General features: G+C 41.1%; 4 protein-coding genes across 7 annotated transcripts in view; 1 reads left to right on the plus strand and 3 right to left on the minus strand.

Moving 5' to 3' along the window:
* The window catches only part of LOC118421987 (transient receptor potential cation channel subfamily M member-like 2), a 47,748-nt gene extending 42,507 nt beyond the window's left edge, over positions 1–5,241 (minus strand). The window contains exons 1-6 of the mRNA XM_035829491.1: positions 5,027–5,241; positions 3,194–3,455; positions 2,293–2,457; positions 1,659–1,844; positions 787–981; positions 236–395 (exon numbers count right to left, since the gene is read on the minus strand). Of these exons, the coding sequence (XP_035685384.1) occupies positions 236–395; positions 787–981; positions 1,659–1,844; positions 2,293–2,457; positions 3,194–3,412 (925 nt within the window). The 5' untranslated portion in view covers positions 3,413–3,455; positions 5,027–5,241. The remainder of the gene's footprint in view (positions 1–235; positions 396–786; positions 982–1,658; positions 1,845–2,292; positions 2,458–3,193; positions 3,456–5,026) is intronic.
* A 3,681-nt stretch (positions 5,242–8,922) lies between these two features.
* Positions 8,923–11,353, minus strand: LOC118421274 (UPF0690 protein C1orf52 homolog). Its single transcript, XM_035828496.1, has 4 exons — positions 11,105–11,353; positions 10,631–10,744; positions 9,814–10,006; positions 8,923–9,358 (listed from the first exon to the last, which is right to left on the minus strand). The coding sequence occupies exons 1-4, from the start codon at positions 11,348–11,350 to the stop codon at positions 9,207–9,209; spliced, it is 705 nt and encodes a 234-aa protein (XP_035684389.1). The 5' UTR covers positions 11,351–11,353; the 3' UTR covers positions 8,923–9,206.
* Positions 11,354–11,373: 20 nt separating this feature from the next.
* Positions 11,374–15,173, plus strand: LOC118421275. 2 transcript variants are annotated; one of them, XM_035828498.1, is made up of 4 exons: positions 11,374–11,489; positions 11,721–11,839; positions 12,378–12,969; positions 13,401–15,173. In XM_035828498.1, the coding sequence occupies exons 2-4, from the start codon at positions 11,738–11,740 to the stop codon at positions 14,720–14,722; spliced, it is 2,016 nt and encodes a 671-aa protein (XP_035684391.1). In that variant the 5' UTR covers positions 11,374–11,489; positions 11,721–11,737; the 3' UTR covers positions 14,723–15,173. The 2 variants fall into 2 exon arrangements, with proteins under 2 accessions (XP_035684391.1, XP_035684390.1); XM_035828497.1 differs by having other exon boundaries at positions 11,386–11,460.
* Positions 15,174–20,575: 5,402 nt separating this feature from the next.
* LOC118422061 (ganglioside GM2 activator-like) overlaps positions 20,576–26,915 on the minus strand; it is a 41,171-nt gene continuing 34,831 nt past the window's right edge. Inside the window, exons 1-6 of one of the 3 annotated variants that reach the window (XR_004831871.1) lie at positions 26,692–26,780; positions 24,025–24,133; positions 23,261–23,337; positions 22,354–22,524; positions 21,778–21,897; positions 20,576–21,360 (exon numbers count right to left, since the gene is read on the minus strand). Coding sequence is in view for 2 of the 3 variants with exons in the window: in XM_035829570.1 (XP_035685463.1) it covers positions 21,208–21,360; positions 21,778–21,897; positions 22,354–22,524; positions 24,025–24,084 (504 nt within the window). In the remaining variant the exon portion in view is untranslated. Of the gene's footprint in view, positions 21,361–21,777; positions 21,898–22,353; positions 22,525–23,260; positions 23,338–24,024; positions 24,134–26,691; positions 26,781–26,915 lie in introns of those variants that run through there. The other 2 variants (XM_035829570.1, XM_035829571.1) reach the window with 2 other exon arrangements.

Below are 26,915 nucleotides of genomic sequence, written 5' to 3' on the forward strand. Positions count from 1 at the left end.
TTTTTTGCCTGGGGAGGCAGGTAAGTGCGTTAGGAAGGTAGGGAGTTCAAGAATCTGGCCCAACTTGCAAGAATAAAGGCCCAGCGAACAAAAGTTGGATCTGACCTACAGTAGGCCCTAGGACGGTATTGTAAATAGCGTCCGGATCTAGGGCTACATTGTAAACTGGCTCCAGATCTAGACAAGGTTGCCTTCTATCCTGACTACTCTAATTTATGCAGCAAACGGGTCGTACCATTGTACGTCTGTCGGGGGGACCTGTAGTGGTGCTGCAGCTGGAGTCTCAGCTCGTGTTCGGCGTTCCAGTTGTCGTCAGTCCCGTCGTCCACCACGATAAAGTGCGTATGGTCAGGGTTCAGTTCCCATTGGTCTCTCACTCCATCCTGGATGGTGCGCTGTGTCAATACATGATCAATCAATCAATCAATCAATCAATCAATCAATCAATCTATTTGCTACCAACGGTGGCCGGAAAAGACCCTGCCACACTAATCAAGAAGATTTTGGGGTCCTTCCCTATCCATGTTAATCAATCAATCAATCAATCAATCAATCAATCAATCAGGATACCTTAGAATGCATCATTTTAAGTTAAAATTCTCGAGAGCTCTGCACCATGGAAGGTGGGCGCCCCCCAGACCCCCCTACAGTAGTGAGTCAGACCAAGAAATTTGGACCCCCTATAATAAAACCTTAGCTAATAGCCTGAACACAACAGAGCATTAGTATCACTACCACTAGCTAAAAGCCTGTAACAAAGTGTAAGGCTATATGATATGTACTGACCCATCTGGGCAACATGTGAGCCACAGCACAGAAGGGAGAGATCCCCACGGCCCTCAGCATGGGCTGGTCCTCCTCCTCCTTTACCACGATATACTCCCGCCGCGCCTTCTCGCGCTTCATGGCGTCCCCGACAAGTTTCCCCACGCCGAGGTTCGCTCCGTTGGTGATGAGCCACATGTTGGTGGTGGAGGCAAGCTGGTGGGAGAAATATAATTGTAAATTCTGTTGTCAATCTTGATTATTGATCCAAATCTCATCAAGACTGGATGAAGGAGAATTCTTATCACACAACCAGTGGGTACTTAGTATACAATTGCTTACGTTTCGATGTCTCTCAGACACCTTCGTCAGAGCTTCTAACTGGAGTTCGGCTACATATAGCGGTGAGAAGCAGAACTCCAGTTGGAAGCTCTGACACAGGTGTCTGAAAGACATCGAAACGTAAGCAATGTAAGTACCCACTGGTTGTGTAATAAGAATGCTGCAGTAAACACTTAAAAAATATTTTCATTAAAACTTGAATCTGAATCTATCTGGTGATCAGTTACAATTAACTCAAATTGACTTAATTAATTGTAAGTTTAACTGTAAGTTTGAGAATTTTTTGTTTGGTATAAACTTTAAGTTAATTCTTTTGGTGTGATTTTACTGTTTTCTATTCTTTGATCTTAAGTAAAAAACACTTTACAGAACACAATATCATGTATAATTATAATAAAACAAAATTAAATTACTGGAAATATGAGGAAAAAATTTTATGCATTGCAGGCATTCTAACAAACATATTCAACAATACTACTTAACTCAGTGACTTATGGTAATATAATACTGATACTTAATAAAGTCAAAGTCAAAGTGATTCTTAATCTGACCTTGATGAGCCCAGTCTGAAGAGCGTCGTAGATCTTTCTCCGCTTCCAGAGGCTGAAGTGTTCGGGCTCGCAATACAGCGACAGGATGACCTTTGGCCTCTCGATCCGCCACGTCCGATGGAGGTGCTCGCTGATGACCTCCATGGAGGGGCAGTTGACCTTGTTCAGCAGCAAATATGGCCGACTCTGGAACAAATAAGCAGTCATGAGGAAAGGTTTACTGAAGACTTAGTAATGGAGAATCTAGCTGGTCTAAAAGTGTTGTCCCACATCTTTTATATTATGTAAAATAATTTAATATATAATTCTAAGATCATTCCTGTTTTGCACACAATGCTTAGTTAAATGTTTGAATTTAAATTTAAATGTTTGAATTGAATTACAATACTGTAAATGCAGAAATGTACCTGGTGGTTTTATGTTATTTTTTCATTATAGTTTTTGACTACAGACTATGGCACTACCGCAAACTTAAAACCACCGCAAACACTCCATTTTCCTGCTAACGTGAATTTTTCAAAGTAAATCCCTGCAAACTTAAATGCATTTACAGTATGTTTACATTCTGCTTCAGAATGAATCTAACAGAGACCAACTTTTGAGAAACAAAAGAAAAGAACGACAAATTCACTACCTCCTCCCCATATCGCAGTGGTAGAACCCCCTCCATGTAGGACCCCTGGGGGAGCTGGAACTGTAGCGAGGTCGTTGACCCCTGGTTGCCCTGTTCGGCCAGGTAGCTGGCCAGCTCTTCCTGGAGGTCGTCGACCTCGCTGTCCTCGCTGTCACTGCCACAGCACTGGGGAGGGGAAAATGCTTGTCAACATAACAATCTACATGTAGTATAAGTCAGGGCTCGAAATACTTTTTCTGCATACCTGAACTGGTGCAGGTAACATTGAAAACTACAGACAAATTTTACCTGCAACACTCTGAATTTAGGAAGAATGGATCAAACTAAAATTGTTCAGGAACCGTTGCTATTTTTTCTTTTATACTCTGTAGGTGGCAACAGTCAATGCAGATGATAACATTCCATATGCACCTAGTATTTATAGGGCAGTTACATTGTATGTATAAAACCCAGTACATGGACCGGTGCAGGTTAAGTGCAGGTAGACACCAGAAATACCTGCAGAGCTCCAATTTTACCTGCACTAACCTGCATATAGTCATGGCCATCCGTGCAACCAGCACGCCCAGATGATGATGATGAACCTGCATATGCAGATGGTATTTCGAGCCCTGATAGTGTAGTGGAATCAAAATCACGGAAACAGAGGCAGGGGAAGACTGTGGAAGTTGTACATTCAGCAGCTTGCTGAAGACAGCGGTTTGGAACTGCAGCAATTTCCCGCAGCGATGGATGACAAAGAGGGGTGGAGGAAACTAGTAGCATGGAGACTTCGAGCGAGCTTGACGGAGTGAGTGAGTGATAGTGTAACCCCAAACATCTGAATGGCTTGAACAGCCTTGTTTTATCGTCAATTTTTAGTAAGTTTCTAATGAAAGAGAAAAAGTTCATGAATCCTTACTGTGACATATTTTGACACGTTGACGCCCCTCCAAAAGCGGGGAAATCTCCTCTTCTGTCTGAAGCGGCTTCTTCGCCGCGACAAGCCTCCAGGCCGCTGGTATGACGACGGAGGCACTTGAAGGCGTTCTTCTACGACCCCTGCCCCCTCTGTGACCTTTAACCCCTCATCATCTGAGGAGTTCTCATCAGAAGACACCTGCGGGAAACGGCCCACCATTTCAGCTCCTTGTATGTCACAGGTCGTAGGTCAGGTCATTTTCCTGCAAGAATAAATGGCAAGTTAGCCAGTGGTATGTAATTGGCAAAGAACAGGGATGGATGGAGGAGACTTGTGCTGGAGGCAACCATTGGTCCCCAACCCTCCTGATGAGGATGGGACTAGGTGAGGTGAAGTGATGTAATTGTATCAGTCACCTGAGTTTTGCACTTTGGTTTCTTCTTCTTCTTCCATTACTAGTAGTTCCCAAGATCATGATGTTGGTCATTATGGCACATACACAAGGTATACCATATAGGTAACGTTACCTCATTTGTAAGTATATGATCCACTATGATACAGTATTGGTACAATCAATTAGGTACAGGTCCAAAATACTGGACCCTTGTGTACCAGGACTGTACTGTGCTGTACCAGGATGGTAAAGTAAAACACCCCAAACTTGCATATACTAACTTAGTAAAGTAAACATTTCCCAAATACGTTAGCATTCAGGAAAAATGCATTGCAATTTTAATGTTGGCAACATGGGGTCGGTTTTCGTCTTTGTTTCCATAAAATAATCCCAACTGGTGGTGGAGAGGAATTAATTCTAAATCTGATGTAGGCTTGTGTCAAGTGCAATTAAACACGGTAGGCATCAGTTCAAAAGTGTACTAGTAACTTGAATGAGTAGTTCAGGAACAGACACAGGTCCGGACCTGTATTTAAGTTAACTAGACCCTGTGTACCTGTACCTGTACAGGTCTGTACCCGGTCAGCCTTTTTACCGGAAAACACAGGAAAACACAGTTAAACACCGGAAAACACATGAAGGAGTGTATAATCTACTGAAATACAGTATGTTTTGATGAGTAAACATGACAGGTCGCTATGTTTTGCCACAGAATAATCTACATATGGCCCTGCCGGGAATGAAGAAATCGTCAGAAAATGCATGAGACTACGGGCCGGACCGCCGCCGCCACCCGGCGGACTGGACGTGCTAATTGTGCAAAATTATGTAACGTTGACGGCTAGAAGAAGCAAGCTTTATTAAGAAATACAGAAAACAGATCCTTATCACAATCCGAGTAGATTCATATATATCATATCTATGCCAATATATAACAGATTTTTGCACTGAAGTTCGGTAGGTATCAGCTGTCTTGTTGTGAAAGTATCAGACCCCGCTAAACAAACATGTATTCTGCAATGAAAACAAACATGGCCGCCGGCCCGTTTTCTCATGCATTTTTCTGACGATTTCTTCATTCCAGGGCCATATGTAGATTATTCTGTGGCAAAATATAGCGACTTGTCATGTTTACTCATCAAAACATACTTTATTTCAGTAGATTATACACTCCTTCTTGTGTTTTCCGGTGTTTAACTGTGTTTTCCTCTGTTTTCCGGTAAAAAGGCTGACCCGCCTGTACCTGTACCTCAGCTGAGTGTACACATTTGTTTAGGTAACACAGCTATACTCATAGCAATATACAACGTAACCTGGATCTGTCAGAACGGAGTAACTACTAACATATAGCTGAATGATCTTACACTGGTGCAAAATTACAAAAGCAAGTTTACCGGTGTTTCTAGTAAGTTTCACAGCAAATTACCTTAATTTATTACCTGAGCGACTCCACCACCAGCGTAGTTTCTCTACTAATAGTAGCACTACCTTCACCGCGCCAAAACCTTGAGTTCCAGCAAGTTCACGACATCTCTACATACTGGGCACGTCTCAGAAACTAAATCTGGCAGCAGAAACTCCTTTGTTGTTTCTTCCCGACCGCGTGAGTTTACTTTTCGAGCTCTGTCGCTGACCCCGGAAGTTGGGCTCTTGGCTGTTTGGGCTCTACCACTAACGAAAAGGGGTGTTTATTCGTTAAAAGATGACATTGTATCAAAGGTTAGAAACCACGATGTATAAAATTTATTGGCTTGCAAATATCTATTATTTATACAAATTCTGTAATTTTATCTATAGAAGGAGAATGTTATTTTCGGAAACAATAAAAATAGAATGAAAAGCACCCCTTATAAAAGTGAGATGATCTGTGTGTGTTTGTTGTAACGTTTACCGCTTGATACATTCCGAGAAATATTTTCCCGACTTTGACGCGTTTTTCAGCATTTCTAGCTGTTCACTCTAGCACCATCATAAACCTCAGGTATCACTTAATAATTTCTGGTTATAATGGCTATGTGCGGACAGTCCAAAGGCCATTGATTGAATGGGTTTACGGAAAAGGCTGGGCTGTCTACCTGGACTGGCTATCACGTCAGGCTACCCAGATCTACGAAAGCCCGTTGGTACAATAGCTGTTTTAGCAGTATGGGCTGTTTGCAATTGGGCTCAGTAAAGAAGCTGTGTGTTTATTTGTTTGTTTATTTTTATTTAACCAGGGTTACATATCGCCAATTTAGGCACGAGGGAACTGTATGTGAATGGACTGTATGTGAAGGGGCGGTATGTGAAGGAGCAGTGTGTGTTACATAACCCAGAAGCTCTGAGTTCGAATCAGTAATATGACACCGATCTTGTGCCCAATTGGGTCACGGAGACGATCAAAATCGAGACTGCTTCTATCTTCTCAACCCAACTTCAGCTTGGACAATAATGAGGAAACACGTGGAGAAACCCTGCATGTTTGAGAAGTCATGGATACAGGACAGCTGACAGTTCTGCCTTATCTAAACATATGAGAAAACGTGATTCTAAAAAAAAAGGATGAGAAAATATTTGGTTGAGAAGCACCTGGCACAAAGGTGACCAGTGTCAGTGTGACTTTTCTACTGCGACAAAGTACACTTTTGAAACACATTTAATAACAACAATTACAACATGATGCAGATCAGAAACACTCCAGTTAGTTTAATTTCACAGATGTTATCACTGTCATTGCCATTATGGATAATACTAAGTATGTAAAAGAATCATACAAATTACAAATTGAATGTTTCAACATCACTTAATTTTCACAAAATTCCTCAAGGATACATCACATCTGTAGAATACAGCATATACAGGATTGCCTACTAACACTTGTATTTTCACATAGATACTAAAAATGTCAACAGTCAGTATCAATTAGATATAACTTTGTCTTGAATAGTGGTTGTCATAAACATTCCTCGGTTCAATAAAACTTAAATGGCTGTTACAGGTCTTCATGGTTCTGTGGAAGAATTCTCTCTCAGTAGTTAAGTTAACAATTTGAATTCAAGTACAATGCTTAAGTTAAACTTTCTTCCAACACCAAGGTATGCAAGGATCAAAATCATTTTGAAGTGAATTGTCATTATTGATCTGAAGAAGGCGACAGTGGTCGTTGAAAAGTTGATCTGTGTGTACCTTTGTGTTGGAAGAATGTTAAGCATTGTGCTATGATTACAACAAAACTAGTCTCCAAGCAGACCCTACGGTGCCTTAGAGATAGTATCAAAGCTGGCAAAGGAGTTAGCCGGCCAAAGGGAGATAGCCGGCTAAGGGAGTCAAACGGGCACCGGAGGTCTGCCTGCACTGAAACAGGGTGGAGCGTTTCTATTCAACAATGGTGTCGCTGCCCCACCCTGTTGTCAAGTGCTAATTACTTTACGAGCGACTTACACTGGACAAAGTCAGTGACCCGCGCGCTATGCGCGCACTTCCCAGCGGTAGGTTCGCGCCAAATGACGCCGGATTGAAAAATTTGACAGCATCGCAACGTAATAGAACAAGCGCCACAATACATAAAATATTTAGTTTAAAATCGATTTGAAGTCTGAAAATAATGCCAAACAAACTACAAATTTCGATATACATATATAATAACACCAAACTAACGTTATGAGTTTTAAAAACATGCCGCCTGATCGTAATCCTCTTTGTTATGTTTGGATGCGGTAGAAAGAACCACAACAAGCCAAGCGCGCTGCCATTTCTGTCTCCTGAAAGTTTATTTCTATTTCGTTCTGCGATTTTGTAATTTCGTCCGGCAAAAACTGCGTCAAGGACCAGATGTCTGCTCCCGGCTAGCAACTATGGCTTGCATTGGTAGCATAGGGATTTCCCCTGACCGGTAGCGATGCCGACAAAGACATCCTTGCCTTCCAGAGTGGCCAAAATGGAATCGAGCTGTGCTTTCTTCGGCTCGAATCCCCATACATCGCGGAAAACACGTCGTACTCTGGCCTCCATTGTTGCCGGCATTTTAAATCTGCCGGTAACGGTCATCGTAGGTGACCCGTGACGTGACTTCCCGTGAGACGGTGCAGGGGCGCACGAGCCATCCCAGGCCGGGAGGGCAATTAACACCTACTCGGCAAGCACAGTTTAATAGGCAACAAATAGATGATAATAGCGTCAGATCAGCCCGACTGAGGGCAGACCCTGGTGCCGGTATACTAAGTCCCTGGCCAGTTTTGATACTATTTCTAAGGCACCGTAGGGTCTGCTTGGAGACTACAACAAAACAGATGAGCTTCCATTATAACAATTGGACTTTTTTCTGACATTTGTTGGTTCATAAAACTTTCAATTTCTCCCAAATCCCGTAGAACTAGATCTGTACCCTCACATTAATAATACATGTTTATTTACTAGTACAATGTAAATAAAAGTCCTTCTAATTGCAATAAAGTACTGTTGTGTGATTTCTCCTTATTACATTACGTGTAGTGGAATACTCAAAGACAAATGTTAAACTTGACGTTTATTGCCTAACCTGTACATTGTAAGTATTACAAATACAAAATTTGAAACACTACTTCAGATGAAAGGTTATCAAAAGACCATAAATATGGTTTGATACCATAAAGTGTCTTTAAAATTGCTGAAGTCTTCTACCTTTTGAGTAGCACCTGCTTTACACCAGTTCAATAATAACACTTTAACATGTATGTTACCACAAAGTTCTGTCAGGTTGCCAGTCAGTGGCTTTGTTGTATGGTATGGTCTACTTTTATTCTACGCTTTTCAAAAACGTGCCATCAGCGCATTGGATTGAGATTAATTTTTTTGGTCCCGTTACTTAACTCAGGCCTAACCATTTACATATACTAATATTTGACATGCAAAGGTATTAAGACAAAAGCTTTTGGCCATTCAAAAGGGCTAAAAGTGTCTACATCTGCATATCTCTATATCCCATTTCATTTAAGAGTACAGTGGAAAACCTATATTACTCCTCCCTTCTTTTCTACTAATACAAAGTTTACAAACACAAAGTATGTTACATGTCCCAAAAACGTATCGTAGGATTTTCAGTGGTTGTTTTAATATGAGTTCAGTGAAAAAACTTTAAGGTATCAAAAGTCTGTCGGTTAAAATGCTCCATGTTTCTTCGTTTGAACCTTTGTCCCCAAAGCTCTGTCTGAGAATTCTCTTCAATCTCTGAGTTTAGTAAAACACACAAACTGGCTATTGTTCTCAAGTCTGTCAGTTTGTAAAAATGCTGTCTGAGTATTCTCTTCAGTCTGTGAGTTCAGTAAAATGTACTTTGTTTCCCAAGAACTGGTTATCCTACAGATGTCTGTGAGTTTTTAAAAATGCTACGTGACCCCAAAGCTAGGAGAGGGTTGTCTTACAAAAGTCTGCGAGTTGGTTAAAAGGTGACCCCAAAGCTCTGTCTGAGTATTCTCTTCAGTCTGTGAGTTCAGTAAAACACGCTTTATTTCCCTAGAACTGGTTATCTTACAGAAGTCTGTCAGCTTGTAAAAATGTTATGTGTCCCAAATGCTAGACTAAAGTTCTCTTGTCTGTGAGTTCAGTAAAACATGCTTTAACAAGACTAGTTACTGTATAAAAGTCTGTGAGTTTGTAAGAATGCTACGTGTCCCCAAAGCTCTGTCTGAGAATTCTCTTCTCCTCCTCCACGTAACTCTTCTCCCGGTTGGCCATCCCCAGGTCGCGTTTCCGCTTCTCCTTGTGTCGGAACGTCTCGGATTTCAGCTTCTTGCTGGAGGCGCCTCTCTCTGCTTCTGTAGGAAGGATGGGAGAAGGAAAAAAAAGTTGAAATTTTGAAAACTTTTTTCCTAAAGATATTTTTGTAATAAGAGAGTCACAAACAAATACACGCAGACACATTCGCAAAGACATGCACATAGATACACAGACACACACACACACATACAGCTTTTGCAGAAAAAGGGACACCAAGAAAATCTTGAAACTTTGAAAAATATTTACCCTGTAGATTTTGGGAATTATTCACAAACACACATGCAGACACACAATCACACAATGTCATTAATTTGCAGTCATGAACACATAGTTGCACACAGACACACAGATAGAGACAAACACACAGAGATGCACATGTATACACAGACAAACTCACTTGCACGGCCACACACATAGACACATACACAAACATGATACCATGATACAGGCATTTGCACAAATGCACGGAAACACAAACACAGACACACAGCACCTCTGTCCTCCTCTGCCGCCCGTTTCTGTGCAGCGTTCAGCTCCATGTTCTCCAGAACAGCCTCCTCAGCGATCAGCTTGGCCACGGCCTTGTCTTCTTCACTCACGTTCACTAGCGAATCGGGCTCGTACTGGTACAGGGAGTTCCAGGCTCGCATCTCCTTCTGAATCCTGTCTCCTTCTGATGTCGGGTCCTGAGGAGAGGAGGGAATGAATAAGAGAGTGAATCAGAGGATGAATGAGTGAATGTGAGAATGAACGTTCACCAGGGACTCTGGCTCGTACTGGTACAGGGAGTTCCATGCCCGCATCTTCTTCCGGATCCTGATGTTGGGTCCTGAGGACAGGAGAGAATGAATGAATAAGATAACAAAGGTTCTCCAGCAACTCTCCAGTAGTTCATACTGATCGTACAGTAAGTTCTACATCTCCATCTCATTCTTCATGCAGTCTCCTGACATTGGGTCCTGAAAATGGAAGGAGTGAATAATGAGTTAACAAATGAGCGAGTGAATAAGACTGAATGTTCACTGGGTCTCTGACTTGTATTGGTCAAGGAGGGAGTTCCACACATTGTGGGTCTTGCTTTGTCTCAAGATAGAAGAGGCCATGAGTAAATAAAGGATAAAGGTGAGTAGTAGCCTTACTGGTAGTACCTTAGTCCCAAACAGATGTTATGGGAGGCTAAATTGTTACATTTCTTGCTGCCCTTTTCTGTTAGTTCCCTAAAGCTTTGAGGGGTTTTGTCACAGAAAAGGGCAGCTCTAGAACAAAAAATTTTGCCTGAAGCACAGCATGTTCTAGGAGATTAGCCTCACCTCTGCAGGGGGCGTGGGTTCGAAGGTCTCTGTCGTGGTGTGGGAGGAGACGGCGGGCAGAGCGGCGGAACCCTTTGCACGGTAGGAGTACGGCACATACTCCTCGTCTGGGGGCTGGTGGGGAAAATTGGAGATACAGTCTCAGGAAAATCACAAACACATTCACACATGTAACGTTACCTACACACACACGTACACACATCAACACACACACATACACACTCACGCAAGCACACATACTAGTACAAACGCACACACACACACACACACACACACACGTACGCACATACACTTCAACACACACAGAAACACACATACACGCACGCACACACACGTACACACATCAGCACGTACACACACATACACACGCGCACACACACGCACACACGCACACACGCACACACACACACACACACACACACATACACTCACGCGCAAGCTAAAGCCACTCTAACCCCCGTGGTGAGTACTGACCGGTTCCGGCGCCTTGACCGTTCTCCTCTCCCAGTCTATCCCCCTCTCGTGCGGCCTGTCCAGAAAACTCGGGCGGCCTGTGCTGGCCAGCAAAGACAGCGGGTCGGGCAGCGCGTTGGCGGGTTTCGTCTGCGGTTTCTTCTCGTCTGTTTTCTGTGCGTTTTTAGCGGCCAGTTCGTCGTCATTGTCGCTAGAATCGCTGTCGGAGTCGCTATCACCAGCGAACAGTGCTAGAGGGTCCGCCATGTTGGTCCGGGGATAAAGGTTAGGGGTCAGGTCAGGTCACGGTTTAAAATGGCGGCGCGGAAGTGAGGTTTCGTCACTGCAAAATCATTCATTCGTTAAACTCTCTCGAGGTGAGTAAAGTGGACACTTTTGAGAAAAGTTAAGCTTGAATAAGATTCCAGCTATTGTTTGAAAAGTTTATAAGTGTAGAAAGTTAAGATAACATGGAATGGGCTGGAATTCGGTCGCGCACAACGAGACTGAATTTGACTTGAAACCCACGTTAACTCAAAGTAGTGCATACCTTCAATTCCTGAATGCACTTATAACCTTGTGTGTATTTAAACAATTACGAAAACTTATTCATTAAACACTAAACGCTATTTCACAGAAGAAAGAACAGCTAAGATGAAGCTGAACAACAACCGGCAACAGCCAACTTATCAAAGTACAGTAGGAAAGAGTTCGTCCAAAACTGACCAACTTCCAAATAAGGCATTATTACACCAGGTAAGCTTTTAGATTTACTCTTTTCACGTTGTCTGTGATTAAGCTAATTCCATAAAAAGTATTGTTCCAAATTCCCTTTTTTTTAGTTGTAAGTAAAGTAAATAAAGTAAACGCTAGTTGTTGTTGTTGTTGTTGTCCCTGCTTAACGTCTATTTCTTCGCTAGACGTGAGCTCCAGGTACTATTTCCATCTAGGTGCTTCTCATGTGATTGCTAGTTAACACATGGTATCCGTTATTTAGGGATAAGCATATTTAGGGATATCAAGTCCATGGACGGGGCTTTCAAACTTCAGTATATCTAATATCCCCTTATATATTGAAAAGTTTGAAACCACCGTCTGTCGACTTGATATCCCTAAATACTCGACGACTTTTGAAAACAACGTCTATGACTTATATAGGTTACCTCACGAATAAAAGTGCACTAGCGTTACATGAATATTGGACATTGATAATTGCTTGTCGTTACAACTGTGTGCTCTGTAGAACAAATATCATAGAAAACAAATGTTGAAAATGTTTCCCTTCTATATATAGGTGGTGTCAGCAACACAATCATGGACAGCACAAAACGCTGTCTCTGGACCCCTCCAGCCTCCACGAGAGGCCAGCAGTGCAGCTTGGAGACACCAGCACGTCCCACAAGATGAGCCTTTTCCACCAAGAAAAACTTTATCAGTTCCTGCTTATTTTCGCTCCCCATCTCTTCACTCACATTCACACATTCCCAAAGTTTGCAAAGATATGAAGAAATCGTCTCCCCCTCCCACTGCCCCTCTTCTTGTACATCAAAGCCCAGCTTCAATGGCACCAGCCTACAGTAATGCTTTAACTTCATTTCCTGATAGACAGATAAACCTCAATCAGTGGTCACCTTTTGCGTCTGGCAGTAGGTCTGAAACGTCTTCCACATCCAGCCTCTGGTCTACCAAACCGGATTCGCTCTCTCTCAAAAGAAGCTACAGCTCCGGGCCTGCCCTGTCTTCACCGGTGGGCAAACGGGAGAATCAGACACGACAAGGGATGTCGCCTAAATGCCTGTCCCTTCCTGCCATGTCACCCGGTTCTAAAACAGTCAGTAGATACGGAACCATTCCTGTGCCCCGTCCGCTGCTGCCTACCGTGCCAGGTAAGATAGTGGATTCTCAGGTTACTGTATCATTTCAACTCATAGAGTATTTAGCATTAAAGCTCATCTGTGTTGGTACACTTATGCTGAGGTTGATTTTTGATACCATTCCTGCTCAACAATGGGGTAGCATTTGCACACAAATCCTTAATGTATTGTAAGGCAAATATACCTGCTAGATATCTTGATATATATAGCATCAGTATTTCCAGAAGAGTTATTGAACAGTTGTGGAAATACATTGAGGGTCTGAAAAAGATGCAACTCGAAAGTTTAGGTAAATGTTATTTGAAGAAAGTGTCTTTTATGACAGTCAGATGTGTTAAAGTGACGTTTTAGATGGCAAAGTAAAGTGTGATGTTGGAATCAAATATGGTCATTCATATTTTTCAGTTTTGTTTATTCTTATTTGGGTCATTTTTCTATCCCAGATTCTCCGGGCAGTTCGTCCCCCAAACCTGGCAGAAACCTGTCCACGCCCCCCATGAAGAAGAGGAGCCTACGTCACAGGAAGTTGGGATATCCAGAAACCAACTCTGCCGCCAACACCAAAGAAGAACAAACCTCTTCTGATCATGAAGACAAATCAAAAGTGGGGAATGCCAAGGAGCCAAATGGATCAAGTCTGAGATCTTCCCTTGTTTTCCTACTTGCATTGGTGGTCATTAGTGCTGTAACAGTCATTGCAATGCAGCTTTATCAACATGAAAAGGCCAATGATGGGATACACTGTAGCAATTCAGCACTTGAAGAAGAGCTGAATCAAAGGCTGATTGGACAGCACATTGCCAAGAGAGTCGTTCTAGAAGCGATGTCGGGACACCTGGCGGGGAAACACGGCAGCACACCTCTGGTGATGTCTTTCTACGGCCCTTCAGGTGTGGGGAAGACGTTCCTGAGTAGACTTCTGTCCAGGTTTCTGTCCCAGAGTTGTGGCGTCAGAGCGCACGAGTTCATCATTCCCCACCACTTCCCTCATCCAGGAGAAGCATGGCAGTACAGGGAGCAGGTCCGAGACTGGGTCAGGGGGAACGTCTCACATAGTGACAGGCAGCACTTGTTCGTGTTTGACGAGATGGAGACGGTTTATCCCAGTTTAGCTGAGGGACTTCTGTCATTGCTGGAAGAAGATACTACAAACACTATGTTTATCTTCATCTGGAGCACAGAAAAGCTACCAATGGGCAGGTATTTGCTACAACAGATAAGCAAGGGCCGATCCAGAGAAAGCATCAGAGAAGAGGAGATACAGGACCTCCTACGACAGCTTCAACAAGTTGACGCTGACAGTGCAGAACCGTCTGCAACTGATTTTGCGTACAGTGGATCTGGCAAAACTGTTGCTGCTACTGCTGCTACTGTTAAAAAGCCTGGTAATGTCCCAGAAGGCCATGCTGCTGTCGATCACGATACCATGGAAACTACCCCACCCTCAACTAATGACTATTCCTTGTATGCCATTGACTCAGTCTCTGTAGACTCTAACAGACAAGGATGTATCTGGTCCGGAGAAGTTTTAGGTGGGAAAGGTCCGGATCTAGGGCGTTACTTTATTCCCTTTCTCCCCCTTGAGAGAGAACATGTTGTGAGATGTGCAGAAGTAGAACTCGCTGCAAATGGGGGAGTGATTACCACTGAAACGGTGCAACGAACAGTTGCTGAGATGCAATTCTACCCTAAAGAAAGGCCCGTCTTCTCCAAGTATGGCTGCAAGAGGTTGTCAGTCAGAGTTGATATTTCCAAAGAAAATTGATGAACTATTTTGTTCTAATAATTTGGGAGTATCTCCCGTCCGATTGTTTTTCTTATTTTCATTAAGTCCATGATAATTTGATTATATGGATGACATCCTCTGAAAACACCAAAACTGATGCGAGCGTGTGAAAAAAGAAACGTTTAGCAAAAAAAGTTGCATTCATTATGACTTCCAAGTGGCCAGGAAGGTTAAACAAATGTCTTAAAACACAGAGTATGGTATACCGAGCCAGTGAATAGATTTTCGACCGTCGGATCGCTATCCTTGGCAACCGCACAGCGACTGTTTTGAACATATTCTAGACAGTTGATAAGATGATGGCGATCATTGAGTGATCCATGAGCGTTCACGGAACGCTCTAGCCAATTTTAGGTAGCTCAGTGTTGGCAGCACCGTCACTGACATACAGGCATTGTCACTACCAACAATAAATGCTATTGTCGTAGAAGTTTTGCTTGGTGCAACCTTCATACATAAATACTATATATACAACGTCTCATTTCTCTGTATTTAATCAAGGTTTGTTACATCGTTTTTTTAACATGTATTCCCCCACTCTAATCAAAATCGGTTTTACTTTTAGGTAGCACCTGTCGATGAATCTGACTCTTGAAGACTTTGCTTCATCAACATCTACACCAATAACACCCGCAAATAACCCCACCAGCGACAGAGAAGGGGGTGGGGGTGGCCCAGACCTTACATGCCCTGGGGTCGAACCTCCTGACATGCCCCGTTGACGTTGTGCTCGACTTGAATTATTGTCATACGTGGTCAACAAAACCATGATCATTTTGAGCCACACAATTATTTGGTTTAAATTTTTTTCTGTATTGGATTTTGATGTCAGATGTACGCTCATCTTTGACTTTAAAGAAGTTTCAGGTGCCCTTTAGTTCCCCCTTTTAGGGATGCAATAGGTATGTCTTTCTTCAGTGTTGTAATTGGACGAACAATCTTTCTCTTTGAGTCAGGGAATTTTCCGAAGCAGGAGATTTCCTACTGGTTCCCAGATACGTCCCACGTGGCCCGCTTGATCCTGTCATTCGGCGATGGATCATTGTTCAAAACTTCTACTCAGATTTTAACTCTCCTGGCACAAAGGAAAACCCAGGAAATAAGTTAAGAACTCACAGAAAATTTAACCATTTGTATGAAAGATAAAAATACCTGGATATAGCATATTTTAGCTATCGCCGAGCAATGACCCAACTAAGGATCAGCGATCACCCACTAGAAATTGAAGCTGGTAGATATAACCGAACTCCTCCTAATAATAGACTATGTATATTTTACGATAATAGCCTCATGTATGTAGAAAACGATGTACACTTTGTCCTAGAGTATTCACTGTACAAAGATCTACGAAATGCATTCGTTAATGCTTCACGTGTAGATAATAATGTCATGTAGCTTTTCGTTTACTCCCTTTGTACCCATTGACTGCATTTAGCCCCAATGAGTCATGAATATGCAATAAACTTCATTGTCATTGTTAACGTTCCCGGTCAATATTGGGCTCAAGTGTACCGGTACCCACCCCCATGACTGAGCTCTGCTTATTACGTCAGCCAAATTTATTGGGTACTTGACCGTGCGCATTCTTAGGGCATGAGCGGGAGGCCAAAGAATAATGTTGTTGACAAGGGACAAGGTAGCAGAACACAGTATTTCTGCGTGACTCCCGGGGTCTATGACGCGGGTTACAAATATGAGTAGTAGTACAGATAAACTTGTTGAAGGAGAGATAAAAAGCCTTATTTGAGAGGCAGCCATTAAAATCCGCTCCATTGTTTGCCGGCTGCAGTAATTTGACCTCCGCAGAGCGGCGTTTCAAAGTGGTTGTGAGAAGGCGATATGCCGACACTGGATATTTTATAAACATTTTGTGGCTTGTGCCCTAAACTCTTTTTTTGTTGTTGACAAAGTACAAAGTTGGCGAAATCTCAGCCGAGGTTTACATCTTTACTAGTTTCGTTGTATGAATGAAAGAAAATCCAACGTCAAGTTCGTTCAAGTTCAGCAGAACACGTAATTTATGCGCGACTACCCGGGTCTATGGTGTGTGTAGTAGTACGGATAAACTTGTTGAAGGCTGAGTAGAAAGCCTTATTTGAGAGGCGTAGTCAAGGAAGTTGTCGACTTTGAGACTGTAGGATTTGGATTGTGAAAGTTTTCTATTTCGTGTATAAATGCGCCCATTATACAACTGCATGTCGTGTAGTGTGAGCCAGCTGCAGTTATTTGACCTCCGCAGAGCGGCGTTTCAAAGTGGGCGTGAGAAGGCGATACGCCAACAGGAATATTTTGTTCTTTAATATTTTGTTGCTTGTATCCTAAACTCAAACATATCCGTTTTCGTATTCCTAACGTGCACCCTACTATATTTTTCCGCGTCGAAGCCAGTCATCCTGTGGCCCTTAATTGAAGAAATCCCCATTGGCCGAAAACTGTTTTCTGCTATACCTTTGAGGTCGCATAACACAGTATTTATGGGCGACCCCCGTCCTCAATAGTAGTTGGAGTATAAAGTAGTGCGTCAGAGTACTTGCAAAGGCCTTTAATAGTTATTCTTCCGTGCACAACAGCGAGTTGGAAACTGCGGTGAATGGTAGAGGAATGCATCAGATCTGAGACTGTATAAGTTGGATTACGTCTTCGGCCGGCGTGAATTTGCGCCTTGATAATGTTACCGGACCCTGCCTGTGCGTCGGCTACAGTTCCATGACCTCCGCTGGGGGTTAAGTAAATGTGGCTTTTACAAGACAAAGAGCCGGCAACTTTATGCTCATTTTCAGATATTTTCTTGTTGTTGTTTTTTTTGTTGTTGTTGTTGATATTAAATTATTCTCTAATTGCTCGTGCACCCTGCTATGAATTTTGAGGCGTCGAACCTCCTCACTCTGGGTTCCTTACCAATGTAAGGGGGTCTGCATTGGGGGTCCCGACAATGAATTACGCTGAATTCAGAAGAACGCCCTACGTATTACGCTAGATCAAGGAAGGCAATTACGCTATTTGGTCGCCTCGCTACGAATTGCGTAGATAAGATGATTTTCCCTACAGTTCAGTTCAGTTCCCTACGAATCACGGGAAATAAAAATAGACTGAGCTGCCTACGCCTTACATAAAAGAGCATGCAGACCCTCATGTAAATCCCCATAGGCGAAAAACTGTCATGCCACCATGAACTCAGCTGAGCTAACCCTTGCTGGCCGGCTTCGTTGCCCCCTTCGGCTTCGGGTACGTTCGGCATCCGTCGGAACTCGCCGTCGGAACGTTCGGCACCCGCTCAGCTGATCCCGAGCACTAGAATTTCGGAACACTAGCCCGGGCAGATTAGCACGGACGATTAAACTACCGCATATGCATATGTTTAGGTTTCATATTATATTATCCTGATAATTATTTTGCATGATAAGTGCACAGAATACAAGCTGTGTCTCTTTACGTTCTGGTCATCATAACGTTGATGAATGAATGAATGACCTTTACTGTACATTTGTGCTCAAACCAGCTAAGTACAGGTCGTAGCGCTAGAGATAAGGTACAATTTTGACATAAGAAAAAGGTATCTTATCATCTCAACATATAGCTAATATATTCTACACTCGGCACAAAAAGTTTGGAATATCAACTTTGGTATATCATATTTCCGTTATTTATGCATCAATTTCAATGTATTATATATCAATAGAAAGCTTGTGTGATTTTCTTTCCTATGATATCAAACTTATCATGATTGTAAACATATGAAACGAGCACAAGGCCTGCTTACATGAGTGGGTCACGAAAAAAAAGTGCCCAAATTCCCCTGCTTCTGTTCACCATTGTATCGTCCTGTTGATATTGGCGCGTGTGTCACTGGTTCAATCAATCCTTTTTTCACCTCACATTTGGTATACGGAACATACAAGGTTTTAACACGCTTAGAGTAGAGTATATCTGCCCTTTCGATAGTCGGATGGACAAATCAAAGCGCGGATGCGGCAAGGAGGACCGCACGCTGACACGACAAGAGTAACTTTCGGCATTTGGTTGTGGAGGCAGCGTCATGGTGTGGGGCGGTATAACCACCATAGGAAAAACAAGACTCGTCAAGACCCGTGTATAGGGACACCATCCTCCATCCAGTAGCAATATTCTACCTCTTCAATATTCGACCAAATGCCATTCTGCAAGATTACAACACCAGTCCACACAGAGAAATGACCATTGGAATTTGGATGCTGGAGTACAGTCTTAGGGAATAGCCTTCCTACGGCTTATGGCTAGCACTCGATTGATCACCTCTTGCCATGGTTCAGATTTTTTGCTTGAATAAAGAGTAACAGCAGATTTGATTGACATGTCCTGTTTATTCAAATTGCCTTCATTCACAAGTCAATACCGACGGAAGAAAATGAGCAGAATGGAGTGATTGACTTTAGTAGGGTAATTTTGGCACTTTATCTTTAGTACCCCCTGTACGTAAGCAGGCCTGGTGTTCGTTCCATGAACTTACACTCATAAGATACTCTACTCAGATATTCCAAAAAGAAACTTGGATGTTCTGTATACCAAACGTTAGGTGAAAAAAGGATTGATTGAATCATTGTCACCCGCGGCCATAACAACCGGAGGATACAGTTTTGAACAAAAACGGGGGAATTTGGGCACTTTTTTTTCGTGACCCACTCACGTTAGCAGGCCTAGTGTATGTTCCATGAGTTAACAATGATAATGAGTTTCATACCATTGGAAAGAAAATCATGCAAGCTTTCTATTGATATATAATATATTGAAATTGATGCAGAAACAACAGAAATATGATCAACCGAAGTTGATATTCCAAACTTTTTGTGCTGAGTGTAGTATGTACAAGTTCAACTTCTTCTCGCTTCTTAAAACAGTTATAAACATAAGGGCAGATGAAATCAATAATGTATGGTTTGTCTAATTGCATGAGGAATATGAATTTTTACGTGGTATTCAAGTATCGGAAATTAGGGAACATATGTTGTATATTTTCAAAAAGGACGTTGATGTACGAGAATGGAAGGGGGGAAGGGGACTGGTCATTTTGGCGTTGTGAGGGCTCGCCATTTTGGGGATTAATTGAGAACTGTTGATTTATATTTGGGGGAGGGGCAGTAACACCACTATATATATATATGCTTTCTGCCTGTTTAAAGTCTTCAATCTCTTACACTGTGGCAGAATTTGAACTTTGAACATGCTACGGAAATGATTTCAAATGCATTGAATTGCACAGATGTCACTTGTAAACGGGACTAATTTTTAATATTACTGTAGCCCATATTTGTACACGGTTACATAATCGGAATAGTCCATTATTGCACAAAGGGTCATTTTGGGATTAGGAAATTCTACTCAAGTCTGGGGGGATTATGCAACCATTCTTAGGTATTAATATTAGAATACTCCATTTTAATGATGTTACGTTTCTACTTACGGCATTTTTGTCGAAATATGACTTGTTGCTATTAGGAGAAAGTGGCACACATTTGTTTGCTAATGTCGTCCTTGCTATTGTCAAGGTTAAAAGTTAGGTTGTGTCTTTTTGAATGTGTACTTCAGGAATGTTTTGTTGGCCTTTTGCACTTGTATTCATTACATGGCACATCACTAATTATATGCATAAACCTTACTTCATGAAATGACTAATTTTTATCTATATTGTGGAAACTTTATCCATGAAGATTTTTACCGATTTTTACCGATTTTCTTTTATTTTATCTATCTCATTTTCTTCATTAGAAAGTAAAAAAAACTCACTTAACAAACTAGCGTATGTATCATACAACAAGAGGAATTGTCAAACATAAACTTCAAGCTTCACATGTTATTTGAGTTTGACGTCCTTTATTTTTGTTTTGCATCTTTCCCAACAGAAACACAAGTGTAGTATATATATAAATATACAATGTGATTTATAGTATAGGCAAACATATCATCAAATTGGTTAACTGTAGTCATAAAGAAGGAAACAAACGCAACAAGTTGATGTTTTGAGAGATGTTAAAACAATATTACAGATCCAGAGCAATTAACATCTGTTTTATATGTATACATAGGATTATATTCTCGTCACTGTTTGAAATTATGTAAGCTTTATTGTAAAGAGTTAAACGTTATCGTCCACAAAAGTCGAAAAAGGCCCTGATTGAAAAGTGTGAAATCCACTACTGTATATTACTATTCAAAGAATGGTATGTTATTTATATATATGTATATATCTATATGTATATACAATTGTTCTGAATGGGCGTGCATGGACGTTGCCTTAGAACCAATTTGCAATTATATATCCAGAAAGAGGGAGAAACACAATCAAGGAAGTTACAGGTTTGTGGAACCTTATTTCAAATAAAACCGGCTTTTAAAAGTCAATTACCAGGAAAGTAAAGAGGGTTTGAAATGTGTTTTTTTTTCTCCTCTCTCTTGGGCAACATTTGCAATGGTTCTATCTTATGGCAAATTCACGTGCTGATGGCCAGTTGGGCCTGGCCGCACCCGAGCATCTCACCAGAGTAATAACTCCTCACTTCCATCCTCATCTTGTATTGTCCACTCGCGAGGAACGACGGGATGGAAATGTTGGGAATGGTGATCACTTTGTTGAGGCAGTGGTCCTAAAATAGGGTGGAAAGATAAGAATATCAATATCGGAATATTGGTAAAAAAAATGAATGATTAAGTACGCCTTTGTCTATAGATGTCCGTGTGTGTGATTGTACTGATTTGTGTGCCACAAAATTAAAGGGATGGAGTAATTACCTAGCATATCCTGTCCCTTTATCATCAACAAAAAGTGTTAAACACAATCTGTTTTGTTGTGTGAAGATTTCGAAGACTTCTACGGCTGTCAAAGCATAACTTTGTTAATGTGTCGCAGTCGGTGAATTTCAAATTCTGGATTTATTTAGGAACAGCAATTTTTCACTTATGCACTGCATAAGTGGTGAGGTGGTTAAATATATGGATATATGGACAGTTTTACGAAAATACAAACAGTAATGTTTTCATTAAAGTTTTCATTGTTCACTCACCCCTGCCTTTACAGGGCACTTTATTCCGAGCTGCGTCACTATCGGATTGTTACAGGCGATGTCGTATGTGCACGAACCAAGCTCGTTCACACACGGCACAGTCACATATCCCCAGAGTATCTGGAATATGTGGGGAAAAACAGAGTAAATCACTTCAAACATTACATCAGTGATGGGAAAAAGTATCGTTCCAAGCAACAACAATAACAAAAATGCATCATGAAAATAGTGTCTGTGTGGAAATAGAGACATCATAAATGATTTATTTCCTAAAAATAACGTACAAAAAAAGGACACAATTTCGTACGATGTACCAACTACATAAAGTCATCATCTAGAACATTTATATGTCGTAGTTATATATATCATTCTGCTATATTTTATGACATGTTCAACAGCACTTTGACCCCACAAATTGAGCTATGCTAACAAACTGCATCGCACATGCTGATTTAAACCTGTAAACAAGTCACATGGTCTTCACATGATATATATATGCATGGGCAGACACAGCGCATGGATGTTAGTGGCCATAGTTATTATAGGTTATTATGATTAGTGCGTGCAAGTACGTACCTTTTTTTCAACCTTGAGCTTCACTTTCAGCCTATCTGGTAGATCCTTTTTCAAAGAAGCTTTACCCCCAATACTCTCCTGTCGTCCGGCACGGAGGACGATGGGGTCGGGGAGCCTGATTGAGCCGAGCTCCACTTTAATCGCGCTTCCACCACAATCGCTGAATGAGTGCTGAAAATGAAAAGTAAAAACACATTGCCTTTTCTTGCAATTAAACAAAACTATGCCTCATCCTATCTAACCTGGAATACAGTATCTTTGTGGCACGGCCTATCGTAGTTAGTGCAGGCTCTCTACGGGGCCAGTGAAGCTCTCAGCCGCCGGGGTAATCGGCCACATCCGGTAGGATTTTCACGCGGTAGGATAATTAGCCGGCGACAAAGTCTAACCGCGTGAAAATCCTACCGGGTGTGAACGAGTACCCCGGCGGAAGAGAGCTGCACTGGCCCCGTAGAGAGTCTACACCTAACTACGGTAGACCGTGCCATAAGGTGACTGGATTCCAGGTTACATCCTATCCAACTTCATCCGATTACGCCAGTACGGCAGTAGACACATAGCTTCCCATGCTACCTTACACCTACGTGTATACACATCAGAATACTAGTAATTACTCCGCACACTGTCACTGTGAAAATGATTATTTCTGTATTAGTCATCTTCATTTTTTGACATGTTACATCATTGATTTCTTGCAGTAGCCATCCTCCATGTTTAGATAATGGTAACGCTAGTTCACCGTTTTCCGCGGGGTAACCTATATCCGTTGTTTTTGGCGACGCCTCATGGGCGAGCCTAATAGTATAGTGAGTGACTGTTTGCAAAGAATTCCAAAAACTGTACAGGAATGTCAGGAATGCAAAAGTCCGCGCGTGCGTAGTTGCATCATGCCGGACTAAACCATTACCTCCACGGGTAAGCTTTCCAGTCGCAGGGCACATACCGGTATAGGCCTATACGTTTGCACAGCAGCACAGCTTAGGACTTCAGACGTACCGGAGATTAAATAATAAATAAATAAATGATAAATAAATAATAAATAAATAAATAATAAATAAATAATAAATAAATAATAAATAAATAAATAAATAATAAATAATAAATAAATAAATAATAAATAATAAATAAATAAATAATAAATAAATGATAAATAAATAATAAATAAATGATAAATAAATGATAAATAAATGATAAATAAATGATAAATGAATGATAAATAAATGATAAATAAATGATGAATAAATGATGAATAAATGATGAATAAATAATAAATAAATAATAAATAAATAATAAATAAATAATAAATAAATAATTAATAAATAATAAATAAATAATAAATAAATAAATGCTACCTGAACATTAATCGTCAGGCGAATGAAATACGACTATGAAAATCCATTAATAACAACAATCTTTTTTACTTATAAACAATAAAACCGTCGCCATGGCAATAATTTTAATTGCCACACTTTTTGAAAATAGGGTAGTTAGATTTCAAGTCGACGAAGTGTGATTTCAAATTGCAACATTTTTCAACATATTGCAATTCGAAACCACCGTCCATCGACTTGAAGTCCCTAAATCCCCTGTTTAAAAAAACAACAGTTATAGGCTATCTCACGGATAAAAATCAACTAGCGTCAACATACATTCAAGAAGGAAATGTCTTACCCCAGTTGCTGGGGTGGCCACCATCACCATGGCGACGAACAGCGCAGCTTTCAGAATCATCTTTCCTCCTGTCTTGGTCTTCGGGATGAAGTCAAGAAATATCCTCGATCTGAAGCAACAGCAACATCATTCAAGTATCAGAAAATATTGTAAGGTAGCGCCTCACCGGACTTGGGTAAAAAAAACTCATATCGATATCAAAAATTCTACAATGAGGTAGGCAGGTCTAGCCAAGCAACAATATGACAACCAGATTATCAATCTGGAATGAATGGTCTTGTATTGAAATAAGACTCGTTAGAGTAAGCTAAACGTTTGAAAAACACATAACGTTTCATCCATAGCCTGATGCTTAACAACACATGCACCAATAGAACCACAAACGCAAATACGCTGACCTAAATACATGTATAATCTACGCAAAGAAAAAAATTAAAGACTACACAACGTAAAAGCAAGTACACCTAAAAATGCTAAAATCAGAAACTGCCACGCTATCAAATTGCTTAACGGGATAACCATAAGAGGAAAGCCATCACAAAATGACAAAATCTACAATGCGTAGAAACATGTAATAAGCCAGAAATACTCGAAAACATGTAAATGGCAGTAAACAAACAAATGCTGCTACAGCGGCAAGGGAACCAACGTTGGGCCACACATATCTACTGAGCTACGGAAATACACGAAAAAGATACAAACTAATCATCCATGCCCCCGCATTTTCTACATCTACTAGTACTGATCCATGACATACACATGATCATGAAATAAATACAAACTAGTGAATCTTCCGCGGTTCCACAGGTCAATGTATCTAATGAAATACACTTGTCAGAATCATAGAATGCACAGTTACGACCAAAAAAAACTAAGTAATGAATCCATCGTGTTCCCACAAGTTTGTTTACATTTGGCGAGTCATGAAAAACGCCTGTACGCAACAGAAAGACAACAAAAGCAACACAATCTCCGTTTTACCGCACTGCTGTTATTTTACATGTTAACGAGCCATGAAGACACCTGTTCACAGCGGAAAGACAAACCAACCAACACATCCTCCGTTTAACAGACATTTACCCAGTGATAAATATTTTTAAAAAGCTGTGCACAAGAGAAAATACAAACTGGGTCACCCTAATTGCCCTACAGTTTGCTACATTTACCGAGCAATGCATATGAACAAAAAGCTGTGCACAAGAGAAAATACAAACTGACTGGCTAACCCTAATTGTTCCTACAGATTGCTACATTTACCGAGCCGTGGAAAAACATCTCTGCGCAACAGAAAAACAAACAACACGTCCCCCGTTTTATAGCAATTGCGTTACATTTACTGAGCGATGCATATGACAAAAAACTGTGCGCAACAGAAAACAAAAACTGACTTTGTCACTCTCATTGTTATTGCAGTATCCTACATTTACCAAGTATTAAAACCATCTCTGCACAGCAGACAGATAAACTAGCACATCCTACATTACGGTAGATATTTTACATTTACCGAACCATAACAAAGCTGTACACAGCAGAAAGTAAAAACTTACTGGCTCACCCTAATTGTTACAGATTGCTACATTTACCGAGCCTCAAAAATAGCTCTGCACAACAGAAAGTACTAAATGACTGGCTCACCCTAACTGATGCTACAGCTCGCTACATTTACCGAGCAATGCATATGAAAAAAAGCTACATGTGCACAAGAGAATATAAAAACTAGCTGTAACACCCTAATTGTTCACACAGTTTGCTACATTTACCGAGCCTTGAAGAAACATAAACCAACACATCGAAAGATAAACCAACACATCGTCCGTTTTACATCAATCATGTTACATTTACCGAGAAATGCATATGAAAAAAAAGCTATGCCCAAGAGAAAATAAAAACTGACTATGTCACCCTCATTGTTACTACATTTACCGATCCTCGAAACCATATAACAAAAGAAAGTAAACTAGCACATCCCCCATTTACAGTAGTTGTTCTACATTTACCATGGCCATGGCAAAACTGTACACAATGTGTTACAGGTTGCTACATTTACCGAGCCTCGAAGATATCTCTGCACATTCGAAAGACATCACTGCACATCCCCCTTTACAACAGTTTATTTTAAGTTACTTTACCGAGCCATGCAAAAACTATACACAACAGAAAATACAAACTGACAGACTAACCCTGACTGTTCCTACAGCTCGCTATATTTACCGAGCCATGACAAAGCTATACACAACAGAAAATACAAACTAACTGGCTCACCCCCATTGTAACTACAGTTTGCTACATTTTACCGACTCTCGAAAACATCTCTGCACAGTCGAAAGACAAACTAACACATCCCCCGTTTACCGCAGTTATGAAAAACACAACAAAAGGACAAACCAACCAACACATTCTTTACAGCTATTTTACAGCAGTTATTTTACTTTTACCGAACCGTTAAACCTGTGCACAACAGAAGATAAACAAACACATCCTATCCGCAGTTATGTTACATGTTACACGTATACAACCGCAACAACAATAACATAGCCTCCATCCTACCACCGTTTCCAATGGATCAAATGTTGAATATCAAAGACCTAACTGACCATTAAGACAGGAACAAAGACTAAGATCTAAAGAAGGAAGAAAAAATCTGCAACCAAATTGTAAGTCACATACCAGGTTTGTCGATGAAGACAATGACGACGTAGCTGACGTGAAGAACAGCTTCGGATGAATTAGCAAGCCGGTTATCCTGTCTTATAGAACTACACCAGCTTATGCAACACATGTGATTACAGCTACAACCAATCGGCGAGCAGAAAACGCAACCTTGAGAAGACCAATCAGACTGAAGCTAACATAAGGCAAGTGGAAGAAAATAACAGTAAGAGCCAATCAGC

This window comes from Branchiostoma floridae, chromosome 8, assembly GCF_000003815.2.
Source record: "Branchiostoma floridae strain S238N-H82 chromosome 8, Bfl_VNyyK, whole genome shotgun sequence".
NCBI classification, from domain to species: Eukaryota; Metazoa; Chordata; class Leptocardii; order Amphioxiformes; family Branchiostomatidae; genus Branchiostoma; species Branchiostoma floridae.

Coding starts and splice junctions, on each gene's coding strand:
- LOC118421274 (XM_035828496.1), bottom strand. CDS start 11,350: ATGGCGGACCCTCTAGCACTGTTCGCTGGTGATAGCGACTCCGACAGC. Junction 10,745..11,104: donor CGGTCAAGGCGCCGGAACCG/GTCAGTACTCAC, acceptor TTTCCCCACCAG/CCCCCAGACGAGGAGTATGT. Junction 10,007..10,630: donor AACCCACGCCCCCTGCAGAG/GTGAGGCTAATC, acceptor TCCTCTCCTCAG/GACCCGACATCAGAAGGAGA.
- LOC118421275 (XM_035828498.1), top strand. CDS start 11,738: ATGAAGCTGAACAACAACCGGCAACAGCCAACTTATCAAAGTACAGTA. Junction 11,840..12,377: donor ATAAGGCATTATTACACCAG/GTAAGCTTTTAG, acceptor TTCTATATATAG/GTGGTGTCAGCAACACAATC. Junction 12,970..13,400: donor GCTGCTGCCTACCGTGCCAG/GTAAGATAGTGG, acceptor TTTCTATCCCAG/ATTCTCCGGGCAGTTCGTCC.